General features: G+C 45.4%; 1 protein-coding gene and 1 pseudogene across 3 annotated transcripts; both read left to right on the top strand.

The window, feature by feature from the left end:
• Positions 1-68: 68 nt before the first annotated feature.
• Positions 69-18,166, top strand: chac2 (ChaC, cation transport regulator homolog 2 (E. coli)). 3 transcript variants are annotated; one of them, XM_055639827.1, is made up of 4 exons: positions 73-228; positions 7,149-7,184; positions 8,342-8,450; positions 16,646-18,166. In XM_055639827.1, the coding sequence occupies exons 3-4, from the start codon at positions 8,427-8,429 to the stop codon at positions 17,033-17,035; spliced, it is 414 nt and encodes a 137-aa protein (XP_055495802.1). In that variant the 5' UTR covers positions 73-228; positions 7,149-7,184; positions 8,342-8,426; the 3' UTR covers positions 17,036-18,166. The 3 variants fall into 3 exon arrangements, with proteins under 3 accessions (XP_055495801.1, XP_055495802.1, XP_055495800.1); XM_055639825.1 differs by lacking the exon at positions 8,342-8,450 and having other exon boundaries at positions 73-349; XM_055639826.1 differs by lacking the exons at positions 7,149-7,184; positions 8,342-8,450 and having other exon boundaries at positions 69-349.
• LOC129699763 (U5 small nuclear ribonucleoprotein 40 kDa protein-like) lies at positions 10,088-12,201 on the top strand (annotated as a pseudogene).
• Positions 18,167-19,261: the final 1,095 nt, after the last annotated feature.

Here is a 19,261-nt window from a genome sequence, read left to right on the forward strand (position 1 = left end):
CGGCCTGCCGGGAGTTGTAGTCTTTGCGGGGAACGCTGAGCGGACAAGCGGCCGCTCCAACTCAGTCTCCCATGCTGCCGTGCGCGCAGCCGGGTGCGCGCCTGCGCAGTTGCGGCGGGTGCCGAGGGTAATCGCGGGGCGCCCAGATTGTTCGTTGGTTTACAGTTAAAATCAAATTGTCCGCCGCGCCCCAACTGGCAGCGGCCGAGTCGCCATGTGGATATTCGGGTACGGCTCGCTGATCTGGAAAGTAGACTTCCCGTACCAGGAGAAGTTAGTGGGGTACATTCGGGGCTACAACCGCCGCTTCTGGCAGGGCAGCACCGACCATCGGGGCATGCCGGGCAAGGTGGGTGAGTGAGTGAGCGACACCGGCACCGGCACCGACACCGAGACACACAGTGGCACCGACACCAACACACACAGCGATACCGACACCGGCACCGACACACACGCCGGCACCGGCACCAACACCGGCACCGACACCGGCACCGACACCCACACCGACACACACAGCGGCACCGGCACCGGCACCGACACACACAGCGACACACACACCGGCACCGGCACCGGCAACGACACCGACACCGACACACACAACGACACACACAACGACACCGACACACACAGCGGCACCGGCAACGACACCGGCACCGACACCGGCACACACAGCGACACCGGCACCGGCACCGACACCGACACCGACACCGGCACCGACACCGACACCGACAGCGGCACCGGCACCGGCACCGACACCGACACCGGCACCGGCACAGACACCGGCACCGACACACACAGCGACACCGACACACACACCGGCACCAACACACACACCGGCACCAACACACACCCGGCACCAACACACACACCGGCACCAACACCAACACCAACACACACACAGCAGCGGCACCGGCACCGACACACACAGCAGCGGCACCGGCACACACAGCGGCACCGAGACACACAGCGGCAGACGCCGGGGGGAAGCGGGGTGGACAGGGCTGGACCCTGGGTGCTGTGGAGAGAGTGTCGGGGAGGAGGGGGATGTGGAGAGGGGGGGTGTGTGGGGGATGGGGAGGAGGTGAAGGGGTGTATGGGGAGGGGATGATGGAGAGAGGAGGGGGGGGTGGTGGAAAGGGGGGGGGTGGGGAAAGGGACGGGGGGGGGGGTAGGCGAGGACCAGGTGGAGGGTCTGGGTGTTACGGACTAGAGATATATTGGGGGTGGGGGGAGGAGCAGGCGCTATGCGGTGTGAAGGCGGACAGGCGATGGGTGGGGGGGTAAGGTATGTGGAGGCGCCGGATGGGAGAGGTGCTGGGGTGGGTTGCAGAGGGGTCGTTGTAAGCAGGAGATGTTTGTGGGTGGGGGGGGGGGGGTGTAGGGCAGGTTCGGGGAGGGCAAGCAGAGGGGTGGAGGCATATAATAGCTATGGTATAAAAGGAGCAGGCGCCGGTAGGGGTACGGACTGGGGAAAGTTGCGGAGGGAGGGTTGAATAAGAGGCGCCAGGAGGTAGGTTGAGAAGAGGGGGCTCTGGGGTGGTGTGAAGAAGGGTGGGTGGCAGTAGGTGGGCTGAGGGGAGCTGTTGTTGAGAAGGGTGGTGACCAATGGGGTGGGGTGTGGAGGCAGGTAGATGCAGGAGGGAGTGTGTGGGGAGGCAGATGGTGCGGGAGGGGGTCGGGGGAGGAGGGGGCTGATTTGCAGAGATGGTAGAGGCGCCCGGGGGTATCTGGAGAGGGGAGAGGTGCAGTGTGTGTGTGTGGGGGGGATGTGAATGTGCTGAAGCATGACATTTTACATGGGAGCAGGATCGGAGTCCCGGTATCTAAGCTTTAAAATCCGGTAAATAACATTGAACTGTGGCATCAGATGCCAAGAGGAAAAAAAGTGACGTAGTTACAGTGATTGAGACGTGGCTTAAAAGGTGTGACTGGACACTTAAAAATTAATGGATGCAAATGTTCTGGCAAAGGAGAAAAGGAAAGAACGGTGGGGATATGTTTCCAGGGCTGATTTAGATGGCCATAGAGTCATGTAGCATGGAAACGGGCCCTTCGGACCAACGTGCTGACCAACATGCCCCATCTACACTAGTCCCACCTGTCTATGCTTGGCCTTCTGAACCTATCCTTCCTATCCATGTACCCATCCAAATGTCCCTTAAGCGATATGATAGTACCTGCCTCAATTACCTCCCCCAGCAGCTTGTTCCTCATATCCACCACCCTTTGTAAAAAAAAAGTTACCCCACAGTTTCTTCCCGGTTAATTCCCGGGATGGCGGGACTGTCATATGCTGAGAGAATGGAGCAGCTGGGCTTGTACACTCTGGAGTTTAGAAGGATGAGAGGAAATCTCATAGAAACATATAAGATTGTTAAGGGTTTGGACACGCTAGAGGTAGGAAACGTAGGTAGGTGTTCCCGATGTTGGGGGAGTCTAGAACCCGGGGCCACAATTTAAGAATAAGGAGTAAGACAATTAGAACGGAGACGAGGAAACATTTTTTTCTCACAGAGAGTGGTGAGTCTGGAATTTTCTGCCTCAGAGGGCAGTGGAGGCGGGCTCTCTGGATACTTTCAAGAGAGAGCTAGATAGGGCTCTTGAAGATCGCAGAGTCAGGGGATATGGGGAGAAGGCAGGAACGGGTACTGATTGGGGATGATCAGCCATGATCACATTGAATGGCGTGCTGGCTCGAAGGGCCGAATGGCCTACTCCTGCACCTATTGTCTACTGTCTTATTAAATCTTTCCATCCTCACCTTAAACCTATGTCCTCTGATTCTTGATTTCCCCAGCTTTGGGCAAAAGACTATGGGCATTTACCCGATCTATTCCTCTCAGAATCTTGTATGCCTCGATAAGATCACCCCTCTTCCTCTTGCGCTCCAAGCCTGCTCAACCTCTCCATATAGCTCAGGCCCTTGAGTCCTGGCAAATCTTCATAAATCTTCTCTGCACCCTTTCCTTCTGGACAACGTCTTTATATGGTGAACAAACCTGAACAGAATACTTTAAATGTGGCCTCACTTCACCAATGTCTTGTACAACTGTAACATGACTTCCCAATTTCTATGCACAATACAGAGTGATGAAAGTCAATGTGCTGAATGCCTTTTTGACCACCTTATCTACCAGTGGTGACATTTTCAAGGAACTATGTACCTGCACACCAAGATCCCTCTGCTCTACAACTGTCCACAGTGCCCTACCATTCGCTGTGCAAGTCCAGGCCTTGTGGACTTTCCAAAATGTAACACCTCACATTTCTCTGTATTAAATTCCATCAACTATTCCTCAGCCCAACTGCCCAACAGATCAAGATCCTGCTGCAATTTTTGACAACCATCTTCACTGTCTACAATACCACCCATTTCAGTGGCATCTGCGAACTTGCTAATTATGCCTTGTACGTTCTCATCCAAATTATTGATATAGATGACAAACAGCAATGTACACTAGCCACTAGTCTCAGGCCTCCAATCCGAGAAGCAACCTTCCACCATCACCCTCTGCTTCCTTCCATGAAACCAATTTTCTATCCATTCAGCTATCTCTCCTTGGATCCCATGGAATCTAACCTTTCAGAGCAGTCAACCATGCGGAACCTTGTGGAATGCTTTGCGTAAGTCCATCTATGCAACATCTACAACTACAGCTCTGCCTTCAATGATCTTTTTAGTCTCGTCTTCAGAAATCTCAATCAGATTTGTGAGACACAACACCCTTTATACAAAACCATGCTAACTATCCCTAATCATCTCTTGTCCGTCTAAATGCCTGTATATCCTATCCTTCAGAATATTCTCTAGTAACTTTCCAACTACAGATGTTAAGCGCATATAGTTCCCTGCAATTTCCCTGCAGCCCTTCTTGAATAGGGGTACAACATTTGCCACCCTCCAGTCTTCTGACACCTCACTCGTATTTAGTGGTGACTCGTAAATCTCAGCAAGGGCACCTGCAATTTTCTCTCTAGCTTCCCTAGTGTCTTCGGATATATCTGACCATGGTGCTGGAATGAACAAGATTAACAGAATCCATCAGATTAGGATTTGAGAAATAATAAGGCTACCATTAATCTATATTGGCTACTTAAAAAAAAGTGTGAAGATGTTCAAGGCGTTTATCAGTTGCTAATTTGTAGACAGGTGCAGAAACTATAGTGTGGTGTCAGTGTGGAACTTCATCTGCTATTTGTGATTGGAATGATATTTGGATAAAAGTCAAAGTGCATAACAAATTCAAGAAGTGTGCTCAAGAGATCATTCTTTGTCAATATGTTGCTGCCCCAATGAGAAAAGGGGAATTGTTGGATTACTTTAGGGGAATAAGGAGGACCAGATTGACTTGTACATCACAGGAGAACACTTTGCCAGCTGTGCTCATAGTTTAAATTTGTGACGAGAAGTGCAAGGAGCAATCTACAGTAGAATTTCATAATCTGGCAAGATCAAAATCAGTGTATTCATAGACTCTTTGACCCAGGTACATTTAATTCAAAGACTAGCAGGCTAAATTGTATTAAAATAATGGGCAGCTTTTAAAAATATATAATTGGAAAAGGCCTAATGCAAGCGAAATGACTAACACTGCATAGAATGCTATAGATACCTACTTCCATTCCTATCCTATGACGGAGAAATCCCTGTTTTGCTCTCACCCACTGATTGAAGGTATTCACATTTGAAAGGAAATTGATCAAGTTGGGTCTACGTTGTTTAGAATTTAGAGAAATAAGTGGTCCTATGGAAACATTTGGAAGAAATTGAAAAGGGTGTGTGCTAAAGAGATTCTCTTAGAAACATAGAAATTAGGTGCAGGAGTAGGCCATTCGGCCCTTCGAGCCTGCACCGCCATTCAATATGATCATGGCTGATCATCCAACTCAGTATCCCGTACCTGCCTTCTCTCCATACCCCCTGATCCCCTTAGCCACAAGGGCCACATCTAACTCCCTCTTAAATATAGCCAATGAACTGGCCTCAACTACCCTCTGTGGCAGAGAGTTCCACCACTCCCTGTGTGAAAAACGTTCTTCTCATCTCGGTTTTAAAGGATTTCCCCCTTATCCTTAAGCTGTGACCCCTTGTCCTGGACTTCCAACATCGGGAACAATCTTCCTGCATCTAGCCTGTCCAACCCGTTAAGAACCCCTCTTGTGTTGTAGCGCATCTAGAACTAAGGAGCATAGCCTCAAAGCACCATTTAAGAATTTCTCCTGTCCAGAAGATTGTCTTTGGAATTTTCTAGCAAAAGAACAAAGTGCAGGAACAACTCAGTGGGTCAGGCAGCATCTGTGGAAGCAAAGGGATAAGATGTTTGGCTTGGAATTTGGCATCAAGACTCCTGCAGTTTGCTTTTTGCTCCAGATTGCAGCATCTGCAATCTCCCATGGTTCTATATGGAAATCTCGACCCCAGATAGTTGTAGAGGCCAAGGCAATGAATATATGCAAAGTAGAAATGAACACATGGTTGAATGACAATGGAATCAATGGATATGGAAAAAGAACAGGAGAGCGGTAGGTATCAGATAACAACGTTCTTATTGAATAGCAGGCCAGGTTCAATTGGCTAGTTGGTCTGCTCCTGCTTATGTTCTTCAGAGATCATGCCCACTTAAGCCAAAAGTAGTTTCTTTTTGTAATCAAGAACTATAGATGCTGGTTTATACCAAAGACAGATATAAAGTGCTGGAGCAACTCAGCGGGTCAGGCAACATCTCTGGAGAAAAAGGATAGGTGATGTTTTGGATCAGGAGATTTGTCTACCTTCATACATGTTAGGAACTTCAGCACCTCCTTGATCATAATACCAACTGCCTGCAAGGCACTTCCATTGACTGCCCTTGGTATCCCAGTTCTCATGTCTTTCTCCCCCAGTTAAAGCAGAGGACAAGCACTCATTCGGGAGCTTTCCCACTCTTGTGACTCCACACAGAGTTGACCGCTTTGATTCTTGGGGGGACCCATTCTCTCTCTGGTTACCCTTTTTTCCCCTTAATACACATAAAATCACTTGGGATTATCCTTAATATTATCTTCCAGAGCCACCTCCTGTCCTCTTTTTGCCCTCCTAATTTCCTCTTTTAGCAAGTTCCTAAAAATCCTCCAAGAATATAATCGATCCGAGCAGACTATACCTGCCTTATTCTTCCTCCTTCTTGATAAGAGCCCCAATTTCCCTTGTCATCCAAGCTTCCTTACGTGTACCTGCGTTGCCCTTCACTCTTAACAAGAGATTATAAACAGTTTTCTGAAGTAATATTTATCCACAACTTGTTTGGATTCTGCTCCAGGCTTCACAGCCTTGGGTAAACCTGGAGCTGATTGGATGGTTTGCGTTGGCAGTTCTCCACTCAAATTGTATGTTAATCTTGACAAACCTTTTTTTTTCTTAAAGACAGCCTGACTCCACCTTTCACTTTTTTTTCCAGAGCCAATATTTGCAATAAATTAAGATTCTGTATGTGAAAAATATTGACCACCAAGATTGATTTTGGCTATTGAAAATAGTGACTTTTATAATTGCTTGATTTATTTTAATGCCCATATTTATTTTCCACAAATAGTTCTTAAGGTGGCAATGAACATCTGGAGTTCTTGTGTCGAATGCACTGAGATCAAAAGTTCTAGGATTTTGACACTGATATTTATGAAATGGCGATAGCATGCATTTATAGGCACAGGATGGGTAATGTAGAGGGGAGCTTGCCTCTGCTGCCCCTCTAAGTAATGAAAAATGACACTTATCGGAGATCCTGTTGAAGGAACCTTTTCATGTGCCACAATGCAAGATTGTACATGATGCACAATGGCAATGTGCATGGTGTTAATGGTGATAATGAATGTTTAAGGTGATGATGGAATTGCTAATCAAGTAAAATAATGTTGTGCTTTTGTTGTAACTGCATTTGCTCGAGTAAATTCTTGCATGGGTCTTGTAGATTGTGGAAAGGCTTTGGGATAACAAGAGACGAATCGTTTAGTTTTATTACCCGTATCAGTCTTATTAGAACAGTTTCATTTAAAGCAAGAAATAAATCTTATTTGAGGTCTTTTAAATTGAGGCCACATTTGGTTTTCCAATTAAATTATGCACAAACACGTGGTTTTATTTTTGTGTATTTCTCATTCCATCCCTGCAGCCTGGAAGAGTTGTCACACTTGTTGAAGATCCTGAGGTAAATGAACAATGCATAATTGTTAATCAGTCCTTTGACATAAATGAATTTAAATGTATATGTAGTAACAATAACGGGTCACTAAGTTTTTTAGTACATGTGTTTTCCAAGTATCTGATTTTCTTTGTAGAGCAATAGAGTTTAAGATTTTTCGTCGGAGTATTCCTAGTTTAAATACATCCAAAATGTGAATGATTACATGTTGAAAAAGCTGATCATGTTAGAGGGTACTGCTTGTTTAACGTGCACTGCCAGAACCTGTATTATTTAATGTTATAATAGTTTTAAATATAAATTCTAGGTATATAAATCAACACATTAAACCTATAGCATACTAAAATACCATGCTATGTAGAAAACCACCACTGTAAAGTTGCTATTTCAAATCAAAGTGGCCTATTGATGATTATAACATCTCTTTTCTTGGTACAAATATTTTTCTACTCGTGTGCATAGCCATTTCAGAACATTTCTAACTTTACAATATGTAGCCTATGTTTCAGTGAGTCAGGTAGTGTTATTAAGCAAGTATGAGATGGTGCTGACTGGTGCTGAACACTAACTATAGATGCAGTACACAGTAGTTTCAAATGGTGTGATTGTTCTTTTGTAATAGAGTTGAAGCTCATTGCACATTTCCCTTTTAACTGCCTCCTTTTCAATAAAGGGATGATTGCCAGAATGCTGCACATGAGAACATTGTTCACAGTGTACTGAGTAAAACGTAACATAAGTTACATTAGTGTTTCAACAACTTGCAGTTTTACATTGTCTTTAATGTAGTAAACTGTTCCCTGTTATTTGTACAGATTTTTCATTTCACCACAAGGTGGTATTTATATTTGGTCTGCAAAAGCTAGATCAGGAAGTTGGGTTGAAAGGAGCATCTTAAGACGGTGAGGTTTAATGTCATGAGTTTGGGTCAAATCATTCCTTGTTTTCATGTGGCTCAGTGCCATAACAGGGTTTATTCAGGCCTGAGCGAGAAAAACAATCTGTAAATGCACGCTTAATGTTTGATGGAAGTTCAGTTTTTAGTTTTCATCTTTAGTTAAGATGTTCTGTATTTAATTGAGTACTTGTGCCACGATAACATCTATTTTGTTATAACATTTAGGAGAAAGGTTGTCTCATTTCAGTTTCTTATTTCAACAAAGCTGTTAGAATATAGTGTACAAGAGCTTCCCTGGAGAGAATACAAAACAAAGCCATCAATCGGGATCAGGAGTGTATTGGATAAGGATGATGCGTGCCGTTCGAAATATGGTACAGATCCACCACCGATTTTCCAGCAACTGATGGTCCGGCGCCTCATTTAATCCAGCCAAAATCACTAGAGCTCATTTGAAATCCCCCATGGAATGTTGCGCTTAGGCGGCCGACCTCGACCTCTTCGGGAATTCAGCACCGATCGATGGGCCGAATTTGCCCCTTGCGGCTGGGGCTCTGGAACTGGCCCGATCGGAGCCACCAGATCCGTTCCCATAGCCGACTTCTGTGGCCAATGGTAGGGCTCTGGGGAGTGTTGGAGAGCAAAGGGATCCAGGAGTGCAGGTGCATGGTTCCTTGAAAGTCGGGTCGCGGGTAGATAAGGTGGTCAAAAAGGATTTTTGTACATTGGTCTTCATCAGTCAGAGAATGGAGTAGAAGTTGGGAGGTCATGTTGCAGTTGTATAAGATGTTGGTGAGACCGCATTTAGAGTATTGTGTTCATTTCTGAGCACCATGTTATAAGAAAGATGTTGTCAAGCTGGAAAGGGTATAGAGAAGATTTACGAGGATATTGCCAGGACTAGAGGGTCTGAACTATAGGGAGAGGTTGAGTAGGCTGGGACTCTATTCCCTCGCGCACAGGAGGATGAGCGGAGATCTTCTAGAGGTGTATAAAATCATAAGAGGCACAGATTGGGTAGGTGCACAGAGTCTCTTGCCCAGAGTAGGTGAATCAAGGACCAGAGGACATGGGTTTAAGGTGAAGGGGAAAAGATTTAATGGGAATCTGAAGGGTAACTTTTTCACACTAAGGGTGGCGGGTGTATGGAACAAGCTGCCAGAGGTAGTTGAGGCTGGGACTATTCCAACATTTAAGAAACAATTAGACAGGTACACAGATAGGACAGGTTTGGAGGGATATGGATCAAACGCAGGCAGGTGGGATTAGTGCAGCTGGGGCATGTTGGCTGTTGTGGGCAAGTTAGGCTGAAGGGCCTCTTTCCACACTGTATCACTCTATGACTCTGACTCTATACCTGCCTTAAGGATCAGGACCCGCTCCAATTCACCTCCTGAGCAACAGAATGAAAGCAAATGCAATCTCCCTGGTTCTCCACACTTGGGCAAGAACACATGTGACAGGTTGTTGTTCATCAACTTTAACTCAACATTCAATACTTTTATCCTCTCTAAACTTATTGTCAAACTCGGGAACTGGGTCTTTGCTCATCCCTATGCAATTAGATCCTCAATTTCATCATCTGTACAAATTGGCACCACTTCCTCACAGACCACCAACAAGGGAGCACTTCAAGACTGCACGCTTAGTCCCCTGCTCTATTCACTCTATACGCCTGACAGTAACCAGATATGGCTCCGCTATCTTTAAATTCACCAACGATATCACTGTTGTTGGATGAATATTGGGTAACGATAAAATGGAGTATTGGAGTGAGATTAATAATCTGCCAGAACAAACTTGCTGTCAACATTAGCAAGCCAAGGAGTTGATTGTCGACTTCAGGAAGGGAAAATCTGAGGGTCTTTTATATTCTCGAACAACCCATAGCGCTGTGGCCGGTAGCGGTATATATTAGAACCCATAGCGCTGTGGCCAGTAGCGGTATATATTAGAACCCATAGCGCTGTGGCTGGTAGCGGTATATACTCGCGCTGCGGCCCATAGTAGCGGTATATATTAGAACCCATAGCGCTGTGGCTGGTAGTGGTATATATTAGAACCCATAGTGCTGCAGCTGACAGCTCTTTGTTTACATTGCAGTTCCTTCAATTTGCATTTAGCCTCACTCTGACAATGGAGGAGACCAAAGACAGAAAGGTCTGTGGGGGAATGGGAAGGAGAATTAAAGTGTCCAGCAACCGGGAGATTGGTTCAAGCGGGCTGAATGAAGGTGTTCCGCGAAACGATCGCCCAGTCTGCGTTTGGTCTCGCCAATGTATAAGAGTCCACATCTTGAACAATGGATTCAGTCGATGAGGTTGGAAGTGAACATCTGCCTAACCTGAAAGGACTGCTGGGGTCCCTGGACAGAGTCAAGGGAGGAGGTATAACGACGGGTGTTGCACCTTCTGCGGTTGCAGGGGAAGGTACCTAGGGAGGGGGTGGTTTGGATGGGAAGGGATGATTTAACCAAGGATTTGCGGAAGGAATGGTCTCTGTGGAAGGCGGATCGAGGTGGAGATAGGAAAATGTAGCTAGTAGTGGGATCCCGTTGGAGGTGGCGGAAATTTCGGAGGATTATGTGTTGTGTGTATTGCTTTGTGCGCCGTCTCTGGAGCGCTGTGTATTGAGTTGCGCGCCAAGTCTGTAGCGCTGTGTATTGCTTTAAGTGCCAGTCTGGCTGATAGCGCTTTGTTCTCAAAGGGGGGTGGAGAGGCCTCGCTCGGATGCAGTCCCCTGCCATTCGTTATAGTTTGCAGTGCTATTGACCAGGACTTACCAACGGTTATTTCAACAGCTGATTTCTTATCTGCCAGTTGCCAGTAAGCCATGTTAGTTCATGTACGTGAGGAGTTCACCGACGGGCTGAGTCGCGACAGCACCGCGGGCGGAGGCAGAGAGGGACAGAGAGAGGTGTGCTGCTGTAAAACGGACCCCGCGCACACCAAGACAAGTATTGTTTTTGTTTTCTCTTGCCAATAAATCTGACTTGGAACTAGACAGATGAGTGAGCCTTTTTCTGTTCTACTAGCCAGATCCTTGAACCTGTTCCTTTGTAACAATTGGCGTAGTCGGCAGGATCTGACGAATAGAAAGGAAATGTTTGGTAAAAAGAAATAGCAAACAAGATAGCGTTGGTGCAGGTCAAGTACTCCCACAACAACCTGCTGCCCTCAGTGCAGGGGAATCCATAGCAGGTGGGACCAAGAACCTCTAGACTTCAAGCCCCTCTAATGCTTTTAACGGGTGAGGAGGGAGAAGTTTATTGTTGTAAATTTCACTCGAATGGATCAACACTGGCATCTGCAGAATTTGATTGACACATTGTTTTGGAATGTATATGATGACTGCAAAAATTATGCTCCATTGAAAGGTCACAGTGGAGCAGTGATGGAATTGATTTATAACACAGATGCCAGCATGCTTTTGACAGCATCAACGGGAACAGCTGTAGCAGTGTGGGACAGTGAAACATCACACATCTTTTGTAAATTCATGTTATCCAGCCGGCCGTGGACCACAGTTGGTCTGTACAGGAATCAAAGACGAAACAGTGAAGCTATGGGACATTCGGAAGAAGGCTGTAATCGATACGTTTCAAAACATGTACCAAGTACTGGCAGCAACATTTAATGACACAAGTGATCAGATTATCTCTGGTGGTATTGATGACGGCATTAAGGTTTGGGACCTCCAACGAAACAAGTTAATTTGTACCATGCGTGGTCATACAGATTCGGTGACTGGTCTGAATGGGGTAAAAGAGAACATCACCAACCTCACTGACCACATCCAGGAAGTTGTAGAGAAGATTTAAAGGGTCGGAGAACAGCACCACGACTACAATCCCGGGAGGATGGTAGCCTTTCGGGATGTTTGGAAGCTGGTGGACAAGTTACATAGTTACGTAGGGGCCGCCGTCGAGTATGGCTGCCCTGCCAGCAGCTATTAATCTTTACACCCTTTTTTTATTTTTAGTGAGTTAAAAGTGTTTGTTTTGGAGGTCTTTTAGTCTTTTTATGTGGGGGGGGGGGGGGAAACTATTTTTCTCAGTCACTACCTGGTCGGAGATGCGGCTTTTCTCCGAGCCGTGTTTTCGCCCCTTCCTCGCGGCCGTCTGGAGCGGCGTTTCCTGCCGGGACCGGCCGGGGCTTCGGCGGCGGCACAGCACTGGGGCGCCATCATGGAGCGGGCGATGCCTTGCCCGGGTCGCCGTGCGATGGGCTCTGTAGGACTGGGACCGCCGACTCCAACATCGCGGAGCTGTGGTCTGCGGAGCTTCAGCCGCGGGCAGCACTGAGCTTTGAACACCGCGGAGCCTGGGATCTCACGACGAGGTCGCCAGAGTCAGAGCTCCGACCAGCGCAGCCCGTGGACTTTGGGAGCCTCGGTCTCTGGGGAGGAGACGGCCACTCCAGACATTCCAAGCCGCTGAGGAGTGTTCACCCGAAGCCAGAGCGTCATCATCCGGAGAGAGGGCCTGAAGCATCGGACTGCCATAGCGGCGACTGCGGAGGCCTCAATAGGCCCGACTATGGGTGAACCGGGGACGGAACTGGACTTTTGATGCCTTCCCCCCCCCCCCCCCCCAGTGGGAACCATTGTGGGGGGGATGTTTTTATGTTTACTGTTAAATTCTTTGATGTTGTGTCTTATCTTTATTTGTGTGCTGCAATGGCAAGTCAAATTTCACTACACCAATTGGTGTATGTGATAATAAATGTTCTTTGTCCTTAAACAGTAGTGCACTGGGTACTGACCATCGGGACAATCTTATTAGCAATTATATTACTGTGTTGTATGTGCAGATTGGCATCACGACCGCATGGACTTTACTACAGCCTGTGGGTCGGATGTAACGAGGTAACACCTGCAGGCCGGATGTGACGATAACCAGACTGTTCGAGGGGTGGGTACACAAAAATGATGGAGAAACTCAGCTGGTGCAGCAGCATCTATGGAGCGAAGGAAATAGGTGACGTTTCGGGCCGAAACCCTTCTTCAGACTGATGGGTGGGAGGGGGAGAAGGAGCCCGAGGGCGGGGGGGTGGGAGGAGACGGCTCGAGGGTTAAGGAAGGGGAGGAGACAGCAAGGGTTAGCAAAATTGGGAGAATTCAATGTTCATACCCGCCGGCTACCCAGGCGGAATATGAGGTGCTGTTCCTCCAATTTCCGGTGTTGCTCACTCTGGCAATGGAGGAGACCCAGGACAGAGAGGTCGGATTGGGAATGGGAGGGGGAGTTGAAGTGCTGAGCCACCGGGAATTCAGGTAGGTTCTTGCAGACTGAGCGGAGGTGTTCGGCGAAAGGATCGCCCAACCTCCGCTTACTCTCAGCGATGTAAATCAGCTGGCATCTAGAGCAGCGGATGCAGTAGATGAGGTTGGAGGAGATACAGGTGATCCTTTGTCGTACCTGGAACGACTGCTTGGGTCCTTGAATGGAGTCCAGGGGGGAGGTAGAGGGACAGGTGTCACATTTCTTCCGGTTGCAACGGAAAGTGCCCAGGGAGGGGGTGGTACGGGAGGGAATGGAAGAATTGACAAGGGAATTGCGGAGGGAGCGGTCTTTGTGGAAGGCAGACATGGGGGGAGATGGGAAGATGTGGCAAGTGGTGGGGTCACGTTGGAGGTGGCGAAAATTGCGGAGGATGATTTGTTGTATTTGCCGGCTGGTGGGGTGAAAGGTGAGGACTAGGGGGACTCTGCCCTTGTTGTGAGTGCAGGGATGGGGAGAGAGAGCAGTGTTGCGGGGTATGGAAGAGACCCTGGTGCGAGCCTCATCTATGGTGGAGGAGGGGAATCCCCGTTCCCTGAAGAGCGAGGACATTTCCGATGCCCTGGTGTGGAAGTCTCATCCTGGGAGCAGATGCGGCGTAGACGGAGGAATTGGGAGTAGGGGATGGAGTCCTTACAGGGGGCAGGGTGGGAAGACGTGCAGTCCAGATAGCCATGTGAGTCAGTGGGTTTGTAGTGTATGTCGGTCAGAAGTCTATCCCCTGCGATGGAGATGGTGAGGTCAAGGAATGGTAGGAAAGTGTCGGAAATGGTCCAGGTGTATTTGAGTGACGGATGGAAGTTTGTGGTGAAGTGGATGAAGTCAGTCAGTTGTGTGTGGTTGCAGGAGGTGGCCCCAAAGCAGTCGTCAATGTAACGGAGATAGAGGTCGGGGATGGGGCCCTGGTACGTATTGAACAAGGATTGTTCGACGTACCCGACAAAGAGGCAGGCGTAGCTGGGGCCCATGCGTGTGCCCATAGCTACGCCTTGTGTTTGGAGGAAATGGGAGGAGTCAAACGTAAAGTTGTTGAGGGTGAGTACCAACTCCGCTAGGCGGAGGAGAGTGTCAGTGGCTGGGTATAGGTTGCTCCTCTGGTCGAGGAAGAACCGGAGGGCTTTGGGGCCATCCTGGTGGGGGATGGAGGTGTAGAGTGACTGGACGTCCATGGTGAAGATGAGGGGGTGAGGGCCTAGAGAGTGGAATGCGCGGAGGCTGCGGAGAGTGTCTGAGGTGTCTAGAACATAGGTGGGAAGTGATTTGACCAAGGGGGATAGTATGGAGTCAAGGTATGTGGAGATGAGTTCGGTGGGGCACGAACAAGCAGAGACAATGGGTCTGCCGGGAGAGCCGGGTTTGTGGATTTTGGGGAGAAGGTAAAACCGGGCCGTGCGAGGGTGGAATGTTATATGAGAACTTTGTCCAATCTGTGACCCATTAGCACTGTGGCCAAGGCGCTATTTTTAAAGCCCATAGCGCTGTGGCCGGTAGCACTATATTCAAACCCCATAGCGATGCAGCCGACGGCTTTGTTTAAATTCCCAGACACTAAGCTGACAGCAGTTTTAACCTTTGCGCACCAAACCAGCAGCGCTGTGTGTATTGCTTTGCGCGCCAGTCTGAGGCTGATAGCACTCTGTTCCCAAAGGGGCAGGGAGGGGCCTCAGAAGCAATCCCCTGCCATTGGCTATAGTTTGAATTTGGGAACAGCACTATTAGCCAGGACTTGCCAGCAGTTACTTAAACGGCTGATTTCTTACCTGTATAAAGACAGGTACCAGTAAGCCATAAGTTAGTTCATGTACGAGAGGGGTTCACCGATGGGCTGAGTCGCGATCAGCGCCGTGGATGGAGGCAGAGAGAGAGAGAGCAGAGAGAGAGAGAGAGAGAGAGAGAGAGATGTGCTGCTGTAAAACAGACCCCGCGCATACCAAGCCAAGTCTGGTTTTTATTCTCTCTTGCCAATAAATCTGATTTGTAACTAAACTGACGAGTGAGCCTTTTTCTGTTCTGCTAGTCAGATCCTTGAACTTGTTCCCTTGTAACGAGGTGCATGAACCTGGCTTCATCAGTACATTGGTGGTAGAGTGAGTCAATAACTTCAAGTTCTTGGTCATCAAGAATGTTTAATTGTTATATGTACCAACAATAAAATTCTTACTTGCAGCATCTTAACAGCCCCATACATGCAGTACAGACAGATAATTTATAATTATATTAAAAATTCAATAAATCAATCACCGTAATAAATGTGCAAAAAAAAAAAGTTGACAGCACAACCAATATTCATAGTTGTTGAGGTAAGGGTGTAGTGTTCAAGAACTTTATGGTTGTTGGGAAGAAGCTATTCTTGAACCTGGTAGTCACCGATTTCAGGCTCCTTCCCTGTGGTAGGAGCAAAATTAGATGTGGCCACCCTGGTGTGGGTCTTTGGTGATATTGGCTGTCTTTTTGAGTCAGCACTATAGATCTCTTCGATGGAGCGATCAGTATCTGTGATGGAATGTCATTTGTCATTCTTTCCGTAGATGGCAATTAAACACTCTTGGGGAACAGGTACATGGCCAGAGATAAATACATGTGTAAATTATCACTTTCCACATTAATCATACTTCATTAAATGATTGAGTATCTACCGTAACTAAGATTAATGAAACAAGATTGCAAAACCCTTTGAACATCAGTGGCACTGGGAAGTATTTACTGTTATTAAATGTCATGTAAATGTGGGAGGCATTGGCGGAACTAACATTGTGCTTTTCAGAATTTTCTGTCAGTGGCATTGGTTCCGCTCCACCTGCATTTTTGTGCTTGGGATCTTGCCATTTAAGGTCAGGATGACTTCTGACTGAGTTGTTATTGGGTTCAGTTCATATCTATAATCAGTGTGAGTGCAAGCAGCTGCCTATGGGCAGCAGGTTCTGATCCAGTGGATAATTTCAACATGGATGGCTGTACCATTCATTAAAAACAGAAAATACTGGATATACTCAGGAAGCATAGAGAGAAACATAATTGACATTTCAGGTTGATCCAATTAAGTCACTAACCTTCAACATTAATTACTTTTCAGATTACCTTTTTTCAGCATTTTCTATTTTATTTCTTATTTATAGCATTGCTTTTCCATATTATGCCAGGGTAATCATTCACCTGTTTATGAATGTTAATGTGGCCTTTATCTAACGATAAACTATTGCAAAAAACAATAAAGCATTGAAAATTATTTACGAATAAATATATTAATATTTTCAACAAATAATTATTACCATATTTGTTTATGTCCAGGGTCTTGTTTGGGGTGTGGCGTATAAACTACCAGACGGAAAGGAGGAAGAAGTAAAGAAATATCTTGACTTACGAGAAAAAAATGGTTATAGGACTACTACTGTCACATTTTATCCTAAGGATACTTCAATTGGTCCTTTTCCTGTGATGCAATATATAGGAACATGCGATAATCCCAATTACCTGGGCCCAGCACCCTTAGAAGACATGGCTCTGCAAATTTTGAATGCCGTTGGACAAAGTGGAAGGAACACAGAATATCTATTTAAACTTGCTGACTCCTTACGAAGTCTTGTTCCTGAAGATACTGATGAACACCTTTTTTCATTGGAGAAGATGGTCAAGGAGCTTGTAGCAGGCAATGAGAAGTGTAACTGTGTAAACAATTGATAGAACATAGATAGGGGGGAAAATGGTTTTCACTTTAGCTTCTTACTCGGTTTTTATTTCTGCTATATTTTATTCCTGGTGATCAGCCACATAAACACAGACTATATTTAATGCAGTGATATCTAAAAAATGAACTCCAAATTGCCCTACCAAAAGTGGGTGCTCTCATTGTTCAACTATGGTCAACTTGGCTTGGCAAAAGAAAAGTCCTATTTACTCTAGAGACTATACCAGATTTATTGTATAATTAAATACAAGAACATTTGCACTGGATACCTTGATATTTGTCAACATTTACTATAAAACCATTGATTGAATCAGAGATACTGTAAGTTACATTTTAACTTGAAATGGTTATATCCGGTAAAATTACATTTATATGGATACTGTCATCCATTATTGTTGCTGTAATCAGCAGACATTCAGGGATTGTAAGTGTATATTGTGATGCAAAATGCATCCCAAATATTGATCTGTTTATGTACAATATTTGATCATGAGTTTTCCTATTGTATATCAAATTTGTTGTTAACAGAATCTAGATAGTTTCTGTGAGATGATAGAGTTAATACCTCCAATTCAGTAACCTTCCATCTGAACCAGGAAATGCCAAAGATATCTTTAAGTGAGTGCAAGAGCAGGAAAGTAGGGGAAGGCAGGAAATAACAAAAGGGAAGGTTGATTATAGGGTGGAGACTAGGAGTGAGCAAATGACAAAGGAATGATGATACAAGGCAGGAGAGCCAAGAAATAGTTGATGCGACCAGCGGAGTTGTGAGAAATATCCTAACCAATATCATCGCCCTATAGTCTGAAAAGATAGTGGTAGTTATGATCTAAAATTGCTGAACAGTATGTTGAGTAAGTTACCTTCATAATCACTGCTGCCATTCATTTTGGAATATATATATATGCTATTAATAGTTGCGCTGTTGCGCGCACACACACATTGTACATATGTAGTTTGTGAACAAATTCTCCCCCTCCATTTGAGGGCATTAAAATCCAACTCATTTATTAATTACTGCCAAATAAATATATATACTTGGGAAAGGTGACGTTGCAAACTAAGTTACATACAGAATGTAAACCTCTAGGTATACATTTTTAGGTATTTCAAAGCTAAAAGGAGGTTAGTCAAAAATATTGCTTGTTGACTTGCATTGAATATTTTAAATCGGGCTTTGCTCTAAGGTACTATGGTAATTCAAATTTGTCAAGCTGCTATCTTTTAGCATATGTGATCCTGTGCTTCATGAATGTGTTGTACAGTAATATCACTGATCAAACTTTATAATTTTGAATGAACCTCAAAACTGAAGGCACTTTTAATAAAATCAATACTAAATGGGAATGTTGGTTTGAAATGTATCCTATATCCAGTGTTTACATGCATATATTGTCAGATTTAAAAATATGTACTATTTTAAGTTTGTGTGAATTTTTTTGGTCTGTAATACTGACATCAATTCATTGGGGATCTAACAATCCAAGTTTGCTTGTTGTGACCTATTTATTTATACATTTATTTTCACGATTAATTTCAATAATCTATTCCTTCTAATTGGAATAAAAACAGATTCATATATTTGTATAAGAGGGGGAACATTTGGTCTACCATACCTATGGTGACACTGAGCTGTTACGGTGTAGATACATAATCCCAGGACTTTCCTCGTCATGAAAATTAGCTTGCTACAAGTCAGATTCAGTTTAGTTTATTGCCAGATACGGATGTACATATATTGTACTGATATTCGTTGTTAGCATGAAGCTCAAAAAGGTATACATCAATAATGATTGACACAGGTACATCTCCAATCTCTTTTTCTTAAATGAAAAGGAATTGCATGCATTCAGGTAACATTGCAGATCATGGTATTTTGTCATGTGCAATAACTTCCCTTTGTTTACCAACACTTCCATATGAATGGTATTATTCTATTCTTAATTTAACGCCTTGAGGTTTTTTATCTTCTGCAAACATTAACTGGATTTGAAAATAATTTTAATTTGTGTAACTGCTGTCTTTCCTTTAACTGGTGAACCACATTGCTACGTTGCCTTCTGCTGCCACTTTTGGAATGTTTATTCTGTTAATCTAATGAAAACCTATTTAGACAAAATGTATTTCATTACTTTAAACTTTACTCTGTACAAAGATACAGATTTGTTATGAGTAGTGTTCAGTAAATCCATGTTAACCGTCTTATTCATCCGTTTCCC

Source organism: Leucoraja erinacea, chromosome 8 (genome assembly GCF_028641065.1).
Source record: "Leucoraja erinacea ecotype New England chromosome 8, Leri_hhj_1, whole genome shotgun sequence".
In the NCBI taxonomy this organism is placed as follows: Eukaryota; Metazoa; Chordata; class Chondrichthyes; order Rajiformes; family Rajidae; genus Leucoraja; species Leucoraja erinaceus.